Source organism: Mixophyes fleayi, chromosome 1 (assembly GCF_038048845.1).
Source record: "Mixophyes fleayi isolate aMixFle1 chromosome 1, aMixFle1.hap1, whole genome shotgun sequence".
In the NCBI taxonomy this organism is placed as follows: Eukaryota; Metazoa; Chordata; class Amphibia; order Anura; family Limnodynastidae; genus Mixophyes; species Mixophyes fleayi.
In genome coordinates this window covers 325,613,726-325,627,188 of record NC_134402.1, presented here as the reverse complement: position 1 = coordinate 325,627,188, position 13,463 = coordinate 325,613,726, and the positions used below count along the sequence as shown (strand labels likewise).

Sequence of the window (13,463 nt, the reverse complement as noted above, 5' to 3'; positions counted from 1 at the left end):
AAATAAAACACTGATGGCTCAGATACATACAGTTTACTTGTTTATGTACATAGAGGTAGAATTTTAAAACTATACAATAGTGTCATTTAAAGTTGTGGGCTTTGCTAAATAAAATAAAACGTTTTTACACTGATTTTATTTTATATGTGTGTATTTTGAAACTACATAATATGTCCTAGCCAAAGCTGCACAACCAGTAAATTATTTTTTTTAGACCAACAAGTATTATTCATTACAAGGTCAACGTGCAATCCATTTAACTGTCACTTCATAACTTAATAGACTTAACAAAGTGTTTCACCACAGTCATAAAGTTTTTTATGCAAGGAACACAGGTATCCAAACAAAACAATTCCAGAGGTGCAAGCATGACTTAATCTTTGGGTGTTATAATCATAATAAGATAGATTAAAGCATAATAAGATGTGGTTAATAACAGTTTTACTCTATTTACATCAGGAGTGCTATTTGTTTCAGCGCCTTCCTGTACGTTAGGTAGAATGGAATATTATATTTTATGTACATATATAGAAACATAAAATAAATAGATATCTGCAATTTTTATTATTATTGCTGTGGTTGATTTATGAGATGTCACAGTGTTCTGCAGCTTCAGACACTGTGTCACAATGAGAGGAATGAGCTTTCATTCGTAAGAGGAGGGGGATTTAATGTAGAAGTTCAAATAATCCCAGTGTAAATATAGCTTGCAGCATTTGGATCCTGTATTAAACATGGAGCCTGGCTTGGAGGGGCTTTTAATGTATGTGTGGGGGGAAAAGCTGTTTTATTGTAAGTGCAGGGGTTGTCTCTTAATATAATGTGGGTGGGACCTTTTTATTTATTGGTGGGGGGATATTTATTTGATGGTGGGGACTATTTAATTTAATAGTGGGGTTGGTGTGGACTTATTGACTTAGGTTGGAATGATGACCTATTAATTTAATGCTGGGGTGGTTTGGGCACTATTAATTGAATGTGAGGTTGAGTTTGGGAAGAAGGATTGCTATTTCTTAAAAGTGAATGCTAATTATTTAATGTTTGGGAGGAAAGAGGTTTATTTATTAAATGCGATTACTATTAATTTAAGGTGAATAAAATTAATTTACAGTCGGGCTGGTTGCAAGGAGGGAGGACTAATAATAAAACATGAGTTCTTTTGATTTAAAGTCGGACTGCATAGAAGGAGCCCTACAGTGTTCACTTATTGTTAGGCTTTCTATATCTCATGTACCTGTCCTTTTTCTCAAACAAGGGCCCATCATTCCAGGGTCCATTTCTATGGAGCTCAAGATACCAGCAAGAAGTAGTAAAAGCAGCAAGAACAGGTAGGAGAGAGCAAGACAGTCTGCCAACTGTCCTGATTCTAGTGGGGCAGTACTGAGTTTGGGGACTGACCCACTCAGTCAGGGTTTTGTCCCCACTAAAAGGACAGTTGCGAGGTATGTCCCACTTCACAATGCTCTGCTCATGAAGGGGCAGCTGTATTCACCTAACAGTAGTGCACGGAGCAATGCACATGTATTTGAAGGGGATTGGAAAGCAGCCTATCATTGTCTAAAATTATAGCCACAACCCCATGTATGCTGGTCACGCCCACTAGTGGCGTGGTGTGGAAAACCCCCTCCTCAAATCCTGCATTTGCTCCTGTGTACAGTGCTATATAACATGTTGGCGCTTTATAAAAGATGATAATAATATTCTTCATGCAGCGACAAATTTACAGTGTATTTTGAGCTGTGCAATAATTAAGATACACACAACTCAAAATACACTTGCAAAATTGCAACCTGCTCTAAGAGAGGCCCTTACAGCACTTAATTCCATTGGGCCCACTTTAACAAAGCTTTCAAACGAATATTTTTGCAATGCTCGAATGCTGCTTACCAAGCAAAGAGGCAAGGATTGGTCCTTCCACAGGATCCACTAAAAGTGCTTCTTTTTCATAATATTTGCTAAGAAGAAAAACAAAAATAGATGGCATTGGTTAAAAACAGGCTAGAAGAGATCTCACTGCGCCATCAGGTCATTTAGAATCCTGTATAACCACTTTACCATTTTATTGTGGATGTTTCGAAGCTGTGTCTAAAGATCCCTCAGGCAGCCAGAAACACAGGATATTTTTGAATGGACAAAAATGCATTCAGCAGACATTTTAGCTTTGTCTGATTCAAGAGGGGACACCCTGCTTCTTTATGGGGTACATAACTGAATTTCTGGCATACGACCAAGAATTCTGCATTAAAAAATATTGGTATAGTTCAATGATTACCAGTTAGGCAGAACTATGACAACATGCACTGAGAACGAAAAGTGTCAAACATCCGAAGGAAAGTAGATGATATTATTTTTCAAGTTTCATTTGAAGGATGACTAGTAGTTGGCTTAGATATTGAATTTATTCAACAAGGTACATTGCAATTGGGTAGAGGTTAAAAGTAAAGTTTTGCAATATGTTACCAATATCACCATGATCTCCTGAGCAACTAAGCAGCATTAACCAATTAGATTAAAAGAGTAAAATTATGTTGACAGTTATCAGTTTTCAAAATAGATTTGGATAGATATGGATTAGAACAAACCTGCAATTTTCCACTAGGTGAAGAACAATCTTATCTAATACTTTTTCAATGAGTGCTGTACGAATCCATAGATGCTTGATAGCCTGTGGGGAAAGATTAGGAAGTCTCTGTGTTTTCCGAACACTGTCTTGGACACCTTGCATCTGATTTCTCCTGCAGATAAAGATCAGACAGAACTGTGAGAATGCTGATTGCTAGATAACGAGCAGTACACAGTACAGCAAATGGCATTTTCAGTTACAGCCTTTAACCTATTTGTAGCATATTATCACGACTATCTCTAAGAAATATGTATCCAATCTTTAAATCTGCGATCTTACAACAAAATGAGTATAAGTGCACTTCCACAAAGCCACGTGATCTTGTAAATAGAAGAATGTGTGAGGCAGTAAATGTCCATTACTTAACAAATAATGCGACACAAAGGCAGTCATTATAAACAAAAATACTATCACTATCACACTAATGTCCTCAAGACAGTCACTAAGTATAACACTAATGTGAATAGACAATCCATAATAAACACACTTACATCAAACAATCACTAAGTATCACACTGATGTCAACAAGACAATAACAATCACACTAACTTCAACGAAACAATTACTAAGACACTAAAATACATTCATTAACAATAACACAGATTTCAACAAGACACTCACTAACAACATCACTATTACACTGCCTTCAACAAGACATCTTAATTTATTTATATGGCGCCAGAGAATCCGCAGTGCCGCACAATCAACAAAAAAAAAACATAAAAATACAGATAAATAAGGAACAAGAGAAACAATAGACAGCAGTAAAACTTAAGAGACTATAGAGAAATCAACAGCATAAGAAGACACAACTAGAACAAACAAAACATTATAAAGAAAAAGAAGATGAGGAGTTAGACAGGGCCAAACTCATGCGAGTTGACATTGTGGTGATAGGTAAAGAGGAGAGGCAAAGTCCATTGATAGAATGTGGTGGGCAAGTAGGGGAGTCATTTCTTGACAAGATCAGAGATTTAGGTAGGAGAGGCATTAAAGAGGGCTTTATAAGTGAGGGTAAGCAACTTGAATTGTATTCTAAAGTTAATGGAGAGCCAATGGAGGGTTTTGCAGAGAGGTTTCAAGAGAGGAAGATTAGTCTCACTGGTGCATCCAACACAGATTTCATGGGGAACAGACATTTGTCAGGCAAGCCAGAAGATTGCAAAAATCGAGGCAGGAGATGACAAGAGCATGGATAATGGTCTTGCGGGTATAGATACTAAACTGCGGGATGAAAAAGTGAGATGTTGCCTTTAGCAACCAATCAGATTCTAGCTCTCATTTATTTAGTACATTCTACAAAATGACAGCTAGAATCTGATTGGTTGCTAATGGCAATATCTTCCCTTTTTCAAACCTGCAGTTTAGTAAATATATTCCTTGGTAGCATCCAGGGAGCGGAAAGGCGAATTTTGACAATGCTGCGAAGGTGAAGGCGACAGGAATAGGCAAAGGACTGGATGTGAAATTGAGGGCGGAGTCAATGATGACCCCAAGCAGCGTGGGGAGAGGGCGCCACCATCAACCTTAAGTGAGGTCAGAGGGAGGATGTGACGCTAAGTGGTGTAAAGATGATAAGGTCAGTTTTGGATCTATTGAGCTTGAAGTAGCATCCAGTCATCCAGGTTAAAATGGCAGATAGGCAATCAGACACACGGGAGAGGAGGGAAGGAGAGAGGTCAGGGGTGGAAAGGTAGATTAGAGTGCCATCGGCATTGAGGTGATACTGGAGGTCAAAGGAGCAGATGAGTTGACCAAAAGAGGAGATGTAAAGAGAGAAAAGTAATAGGCCAAAAACAGAGCCTTGGGAAACCCCAACAGATAGAGGAGAGCAGGTACCAGAGGAAGGGACACTGAAAGAATAGAGATGTAGTAGGTAAATCAGAACAGGACAGTGCCAAGAAGGCCAAGGGATTGAAGGGTGTCAAGGAGGAGAGGATGGTCAACAGTGTCAAAAGCTGCAGAGTGGTCAATGACCAAGAGCAGAGAGAAGTGGTCCTCCGGCTTAGCCAAGTAGATCATTAGTCACCTGTGTCTGGATAGCCCCAACGGAGTGGGGAGGCGAAATCCTGATTGTCATAGATCAAGGAGGGAGTGAATATTGAGTAAGCGTGTTAAACAGTTGTATACAGTTTCCTTGACAATGGTGGTGATGAGTGCACAATTAAAGGGAAAAGGGAAGATGCTTGTAGAGAAGGATAGGTTGAAAAGGTGAGCTAGTTGTGTGCAAGTGTTAGAGGAGAGAGAGTGGATGTTTTTTCCCCTTGATGCAAGAAGTAAATATGGGGCGTTTGGGGTGGTCAGAGGGGATGGAAGTGGAGGGGGGGGGGGTGTTGGTTGATGGTGGAAAAGAAGCAACTGGGGTTTTACGAGATAAAAGGATGCCTACGCCACCCCCAGATGTGCGCGTGGAGTGTGTGTAAAGATCAGACCGCAAAGGAGAGAGCATCAGTGGAGACAGTGTCATAAGATGGGATCCAGTTTTCAGTGAGGGCAAGTAGCAGGAACAAGCTTGTTACAGAAAAATCTGGCATTTCAGAGTGCACAGGTAAAGAGAAGGAACTTAAGAGAAGGGATGGGGATAAGGTTGTAGAAGTTGGAGAAGCGGGAAGTGGACAGCAGGAGGATGGTAGGAATAGGGTGGGACTCAGGGATGGGGGAGGCAGTTCCTGCAGCTGAGAGAGAAAGATCGTAGGTAAGGGCCATGACTGGGAGAGCAAATTAGAGGAATCAGTACAAGTAGGTGGGGGAGTCAGGGGAGTAGATGCTGGATGTAGGGAAGATTGTATGTGGTGGAAGGGAGGAAGGAATGAGGAGGCTAAGGAGTTTATGGATGGGCAGGTTGTGGAAACTGATAGTGGAAATAGTGAATATCTCAGGGAGGAAGGGAAGATCAAAAAGTATATAGGACAAGGGATAAGATGGAATGGTATAAGAGGGATAGGTTAGAGAGTACCCAAGGTGGGTAAATGGTGATGGAAGGAAGAAGGTAGTACTATTGAACACCAGGGTGGAAAGAAAAGAGGTGATGAAGAGGGTAGAAAATGTTGGGAGGGAAAGGGAAAATAGGCTGGTGGAAGGCACATGTAGATAATGTCTGGATTAGGGGGAAGGGAAAGGAGAGGAAAGACCACTAATGGGAGTAACTGTGGGGTATAGTGCTAGATGGCACAAAGACAGGAAGCAGAAAGGTAGCGAATGGAGGGCAAAATTGTTATAAAGGTAGGAAGCTGAAGAGGAGTGAGTGGAAAGCATAATGGTATATAGCATAACTGGAGGGTAGGTAACTGACTGATGTGTAATATTAATACAATTAATTAATTGGCCTTTATAAAACAACAAAAATCACAATGACTTCAACAGAACAATCACTAACGCATTGATTTCAAAAAGTCATTCACAAAACTATCACACCTATTTTTAAAAATTGTCAATCAAAATGACATCAATAAGAAAATCACTATCTATCACAGTGACCTTATAAGAAAGACTTTAACATGACCATGACTAACAATCACATTGTCTAAACTAAAGTTATGCACGGACATTTAGCAAACGCAGCAAAAGTACAATTGGCAATACTGCACTCTATAGATATTATTAAAACTGCTCACTAGTTGACATTGATTTTCGTGGTAATGGAGAGAAAATGGCCACTGTGATTCAAGCACAGTGATGGCAATGGTGTAGTAATTTGTTATTGTTTATTTGATGACCATGATAATGTGTAAATTAATTTATTTTCAGAAATAGTAAAGGACTTACTTGCTCTCTAATAGTTGTTCAAGGTCCTGCACCTTCCTGCAAAGTTCATCTGCAAGAGGAAAGCTCTTTCCCACTTTCATAAATAAGGCAGCAATTTTGTTGCTGCGTAAGAAACCAGCAGCCCTACGTCTCAGCCCATGAAGTACGCAAGCTTCCACTGCAGCTGTAAGGAGACAAAAGGAGTATCTTTCAGAAGATTTTATTTATTTATTCCACCCTATCATGGGTTTCTCCTCCATGTCTGTTACTTCATATTTTGTGCTTTATAAAGGATATAGCTTTGTTACACCATTAACTGTTCAATTTCCCATTAGTTCCTTTTTATATTCCTTTTTATATAGAAATATAAAACCTGCAAATGAACAGTTAAATAGAAACCAGCTGGTGTTTAAACATCAAAAATGATAATACTAAGTCCATATGTTAATATTCTCCACAAAAACACAAACTGAACAACATACTTTATATTCCTAAACATTGACACCCACACCATCACAGGAAGTAATATGATGAATCATAGTACATTGCTTTGTTATGATTCATTCATATATGTATATTATAATACAAAATTGAGTTAAAGCTAATCAGGAGACAATCTCATGTAGGGAATGATCCAATGTATATCATTCACCACAAGTGTGAGATGAAACACACACACATAACATGACATATACCAATTTATCTCTAAATGAGCAGGGTCAGCTACATGTGAGATCTCCTTCAAACACTGTTCATGCTTGTACAAATAGGCGTTGAAAAACAGTGTTCACTCACACATTTCACAGTTACCCAGCAGCATAGTTTCAAAAGCATATACATCCTTTGACATAAGTACATACATTCATTTTAACACCATCTTATTTATTTTGTAAGGAATTTTATTAAAAATTCTTCAGGATTTTTTTTTCTTGTAATCAACTTTTTAACTGGTTTTTCAAAATCAAATATATACTAATTTGTCATTGTTTATCTGATGACCATGATAGTGTCTAAATTAATATATTTTCAGAGGGGACTGTCCGGGTGTACAGCTGGTCAGCACGCTTGTCCAGACTCACATGAAGTCAGGAGGCATAAGCTCACCACAGTCAGCAGGTATCGCATATTCTAGTGTATGCGGTCAATTCAAGTCTGTTATGAGGGGAGACAGGGAAAGAGGGATGTTGGCAGCCTTGTGCTTCAGAAGTACCCAAAGCGGACATGATTACGCCACACTCCTATTGTGATGGGTCATCTTTTAAATGTTGGAATGACAAAGCTAAAGTTAGCCTCTTTTTTGGCCAGCTTATTCACTTCTAATTCATGCTCTAGCTTCTTATTCAGAAAATGTTATTTTTAAAGGATTACATCAAGTTTAGATCACTTATAGAAATAACCCAAACGAATTTATAAACAAGTAATAATTGTATTTAGCCTGGTTAGCATGCTTAACATGGGTTAGGGTATAACATTTGGGAGCAAATTGGGCACTGGCTTCCGATTTTATCATTTTGAATAAGTAGCTGTAGTATTTCAAGGTTTAAGTCATGTTGGGCCACAAATTAGACAGTGGGTACAGATGCCATTTTAAATAAATGGCTGTAGTTTTGCAAGGGTTAAATCATGTTTTGCCCATAAAATTAAAAGTCGGACTCAGCAAAGGGTGGTCATTTACATACAACCCACCCAGGTTTGATTCCAAAACTGCCACTAAATTCTTGTTGGACCTGTAAAAATACAAGTGAGTTGTATGAAAATGACCATCCTCTGTTGATTCACACTGTCAGTGTGTGACCCAATGTAATTTAACCCTTGCACAACTACTTCTTCAAAATTATAAAATGTGGTGCCTTTGCCCACTTTGCCATCTGCCATCGTTCTTAAAGCCTTGTTGGGCCAGGCAAAAATACAAGTGGATTGTATGTAAATGACCATCCTCTGTTGATTCCCACTGTCAAATGTGTGGCCTAACATGCTTTAATGCTTGCAAAACTACAGTTACTTATTCAAAATGATAAAATGTGTCGCCTGTGTCCACTCTGCCACCTGCTTTCATGCCCAACACCTTTTTTCGGCAAGGCAAAATACAAGTGGATTGTATGTAAATGACTACCCTTTATTGATTCCCACTGTCAAATTTGTGGCCCAATGTGATTTAACCCTTGAAATACTATAGCTACTTATTCAAAATGATAAAATATAGAGCATGTGCTCACTTTTCCACCAGATTTAATACCGTACCCCTGTTGGGCCAGGCTAAATACAATTCAATTTGTGTAAGGGACACTCTCTTGGGTTAATTCTATGGTAAATCAGTGATCCAATTTAATTTTTTAAAAAGTTTTCAGAATAAGAATCTGGAGCATAAATAAGAAGTGAATAGGAAGCTGGCCGAAAAAGAAGCTAACTTCAGCATTGTGTTGAGATATGTGTTATTCTACAACTTATAATGTTTATAGAGTTACTTAATACAAATATAGCAGGGCCGTCTCTTGCGGTCACATCAGCGGTGATCCGGCTCCCTCCCTGGTCCCCTCTTCCGTGCTGTGCTCGCAGTGAATGCAACCACAGCACGGAAGAGGGCAGAAGAGACTCAGCGGCGCGGAAAAAAGAAGAGGATCGGACTTAAGGTAAGTTAAGGGGGCCCCTATATATATATATATATATTTATCTTTTTAGGGGCCCGGTACACTGCATTGCCCGGGGGCCCATAAAGTTGTTAAGGTGGCCCTGAAATATAGTGACAGTGACATTGAAGCAAATGTGTGACAATGCAAATCGAGTAATCATAGCCTGGGCCACACTGCACAATGTCGCGATTGGCGGGACAATGACGAATAGCGGCATTACAGCCCACCCATTTCTCAATTACCAACACGGTGATGACCTTTGAGAGAGCACAGCAAATGGTGAATATGAGGTTGGCGGTACTAATTCAGGCGGTGCACCTACAGTACTGTAACTTCTCTTCAGCTGACTATATACACTGCCAGAAGAAGGAGGAGTGACTGAATGGAGAAAGAATATCAAAGTAATAAAATAATCTTTATAAATATATTACAGAATGAAATCTGATTGTAGCACTATTTGTACAATGTGATCGCTTTCCCATGAAAGCTATTACTGTTAGAATAAGTTTGCATTGGATCTAAAAGTAAAAAAATAAAAGGACCTATTGGATTGGAAAAAAAAGTAAAAAACAAATAATGAAGATAAAACATATCCACTTCTGTCCCTATAATTCCTTAATATCCTCATTAAACATATTTGGTATTTCTGTCCTCAGAAGAACTAGACAAATATATGTCAGGCTAAATTTCTGCCATTGCTCTTAATATGTAAAAATAACCGAGGGAAAAAATTCTGGAAAGTATAGATTTTTTGTGATATTATAGTTGCCAACTGTCCCTGATTTCAAGGTCTGCCGAGATCTAACTGCACTTGTGTTCACACGCATCTGTTCAGCAGCAAAGTGACCCTGGAAATTACTAAAAAATGTTGGCAACTATGAATTATCCCTATCCATATTCGGGGATTTGTAACTTAAGATTTATTAAGGATGAGTATTTACATTACCATAAAATAGAGTTATAACTAAGGACAATGAACATGTTATGATTGGTGAGTGCATAGTGCTTCAGAAGCACTATAATGCCCTCGGTGGACATAATTACACCCATTGTGACAATGGGCGTAGGTTAACCTAGACAGCACTGCGAGTAATATGCTTACATGAACCTGCCAAGCAGAAATATGTTCAGGGAATTCTATTTAAGTATTGACAAGTATCAGTTTATATGACTGATTTACTGTCTGCTTTTTTTCTGGTTACTTTGTCTTCAAAGAATCTCTGAAAACACAAGGGGCAATAAAGAAGAATCAGATACAGCAGCTTTGGAACTGGAACTTTGAATATACATTTACTGCATCCATAAAAATAGCTTCACCATAATGCAAGCCAGTTTCTTGACTTGTACCTAGCTGACAATAGTGTCTCACTTTACATGAAGAGCACCTGACATCATGCTGTCTCACATTTACCAAAGAGTGCACAGCAAACTCAATGATAAGTAATTACTAAAAATAAATGCCACTGGTTGAAGGTAAAAAATGTAAGCTAAAAATTTAATATACACATATGAATACCCTACATACCAACCTAACCCATTTCTTCTGGGAAATGTTTGCCTACTCCCATTTTTAGCACTGACTTTCTGAATGAGTAAGTATGAGCTCATGTGTATTATTCACAGCCACAACAGTACATGTCTAGGTAGCATTTTCTTGAATGAAACCTAAGAGAAATCTGTAAAATTAATAAAAGTAAATATAAAAGTTAATGCATTTTAATGCCTTAGACTTGAAATTAAGTGCGCACGCAGGATCAATTCTGTGTTGTGTTCACTTGCACGCTGTTTTCATTTAAGTAAAAAAATTTTAAACCATGTAAATGTTCTCCCTACAGTCCCCAGTACAGTCCAATATACTACAAATCTGCAGGGACGGGTGGTTGCCAATGGCTGGAGTGACTTGTATACCTCTACGTGGTGTTGGGAATTCCATGGTGGTTTTATTGGAGATTGACATTGGTTATGTGGTATAAATGGATGTTTTTTGTTTTTTTCTTTTAATGCTATCCTTGTGTTAGCTATTGTATCTGTCTTCCCCATTTCTAGTAATTGGCACATTTGTAAGTGGAATGGTAGCAGTTTTGGATACTATGGGTTTAGAAGAGGTACCTTCACTTTTTGGCACCTCTAAATTAGAACAACTAACATGTCTTAATTAGTGCCTTAGCCAACTGTCTTGTTTACTCAATAGTGGATGGCAGTTTTTCCTATGTTGCAATTATGATCATGCAATTTATTTTCCCAGCCTACATCTTGGGCATGTGTAACACAGAGTATTTCAGGAGATCAGTGTGCTGATCTTGTGGGAAACAGTGACCAGTTAAATTACAACATTGTGTATGTGAGAACAGGCTGCAGGAGACAGAGACATTCAAGGTAGGTTACACTCCCCCAAAATGAAGATACACATTGCATTTGTGTCATTTTGTAAATGGCCCTCATTGGCTTGATGTGGGTAGAGGAAAGAAGGTAAATGGAAAGCCACATAGTTAGGCAGTGAAAGGAGCAGGGTATGACTGCTTTCAAATTAATTTGAGATTGTGGTATTAAAAACACTTAAATATGAAATGAAGTTCATACTAACTTATCTATGTGCAGCTCCAATATTTTGGAAAAATTAACAGATGAAACTTGTTCCTTAATTGACTTGTTATATTTATCTATTTGTGTCAGATATTGTTACATCTTCACCAAGTGGCTCCTTCAAATGAACACATATTTTATATATTGTCTAAAGCTGGGTACACACTACAGGGTTTTTGTCCAATAATCGGCTTAACCAACCGACATACGACCGCTCGTTCAAAAGTCAGGCCAATGTGTGTAGTGACACGATGGTTGAAAGTCTGCCCAAATGGACGAATGTCGCCTCATTTGGTTGGGCAAATGAGGCCCAACCAAATGAGGCGACAATACCGTTCAATATTTTTGTTCCAATCTCCTTTCCGTTGTGTAGTTTGTATAAATTTCCGACCGATCCACAACAATCCTCGACCAGGGGGGCGTGTGTAAATTTGTGATGCCTGTACCAGTCCCACGTAGTGTGGTATTTGCGCATCACTGACTTGTGTTTTGTATACATGTGTATTGCACCTGTCTGGCTGCAGACCATTACACTTGTATAAAGCATGTGTGTTATTACCCTTTACACCTATATTGGGAACCTATTCATATTTACCTTTTATAAACTTATACCTGTATAAACTATTAAACTTATAAAGTCATATTAACCTTTATTAATTAATATTTGCAAAATACCCAGAATAAACCACACAGTGTTAATGCAACAGTTTTAGTGCAGGAAAAAGTACAACATTTTTTATTGTAGAATATGACAAGTGAAAAAAATAGTATTACACTTTAAAGGTGCTAGTGGTTTGTGGCAGAACAGTTCCAAACAGCATATACATTTCAACAAAAGTATTCTCAAGGTTTTTAATTTTTTTCTTGATGTCTGTTATATTCCCTTTAATTTCTTTAAAATAATCCTGGAGCTTTTCTCCATCAGAACTTTCATCGGATAGAACGATGGTATCTAGGAAAAAAGAAAATAAAAAATGTTTACCATTAAACTTCTAAATCTGTAATAAAGTTAATAAAAGTCATAATCCAACACCAGAAATAGTCTCATTTGCTCACCTTACACACTGCTTAAGATCAGTTAGTGTTGTGGTCCCTCTGGCACAATCGCAACAATAGCAGTCTTAACCCCCATAGATTCTGGAAAACATGCGCCATTTTGGTTATTATAGCGGTACAAGTATGTGACCAAAGCATTTAGTTGTCTACACATGTTCATTGAAATACCTTTTTGTATAACTTCTTTCTTGGTATTCGACATCAATTGTTTCTTGTTTGATAACAGGTGTTACATTAGTGGTATCAGTGGTATCTAAACAGGCCTTCTCACCGTTAATTCTTTGTTGACAAAAAAAATCTATGTTACAGATCAGGCGTTTTGATTGCTTCATGTGAAACTAGAATGAAATACATAAAGCCCTTCAAACAGGTACACTACACGTGCTATTCACTTTTTTTAATGTTTCTACAAATTCGCTCCAGTCTCCTATCCTTTTTATTTTTAAGGTCCCATCACCTCTTCTGGACTTGGAATTTTTTATTTTTTTTTCAAAGTTTTTCCTTCAGTAATCGCAGTAGTTTTTGCATTATCAGTTCCTTTCTATTATTAACCTTTCTGCACTTTCGCTTTTGACAGTCGTAGTCGTACTGGTCCAGTACTTTTACCATCATCTCCACCTCTCTTGGGCTCATTGACTTTGCTCTTTTAACTGCAGTAAATTTTATTTCTTCTTCTTCTTGAACATCTCCATCCCTTACCTTAACTTTTTCATCATTTTTTGGCCCTTCCATAACCATCTCTGACTGGCTCTCCGTCTCCATAGCTGCAACCCCCACTAACACCTTCTCCTCACCCGCCATCTTCTCACGATCCTCGGCGCCAGACA

General features: G+C 38.3%; 1 protein-coding gene across 1 annotated transcript in view; it reads right to left on the bottom strand.

Annotated features, from left to right (window-relative positions):
* The window catches only part of SGSM1 (small G protein signaling modulator 1), a 171,203-nt gene that overhangs the window by 73,409 nt on the left and 84,331 nt on the right, over window positions 1-13,463 (bottom strand). The window contains exons 4-6 of the mRNA XM_075214427.1: window positions 6,389-6,551; window positions 2,583-2,735; window positions 1,888-1,955 (exon numbers count right to left, since the gene is read on the bottom strand). Of these exons, the coding sequence (XP_075070528.1) occupies window positions 1,888-1,955; window positions 2,583-2,735; window positions 6,389-6,551 (384 nt within the window). The remainder of the gene's footprint in view (window positions 1-1,887; window positions 1,956-2,582; window positions 2,736-6,388; window positions 6,552-13,463) is intronic.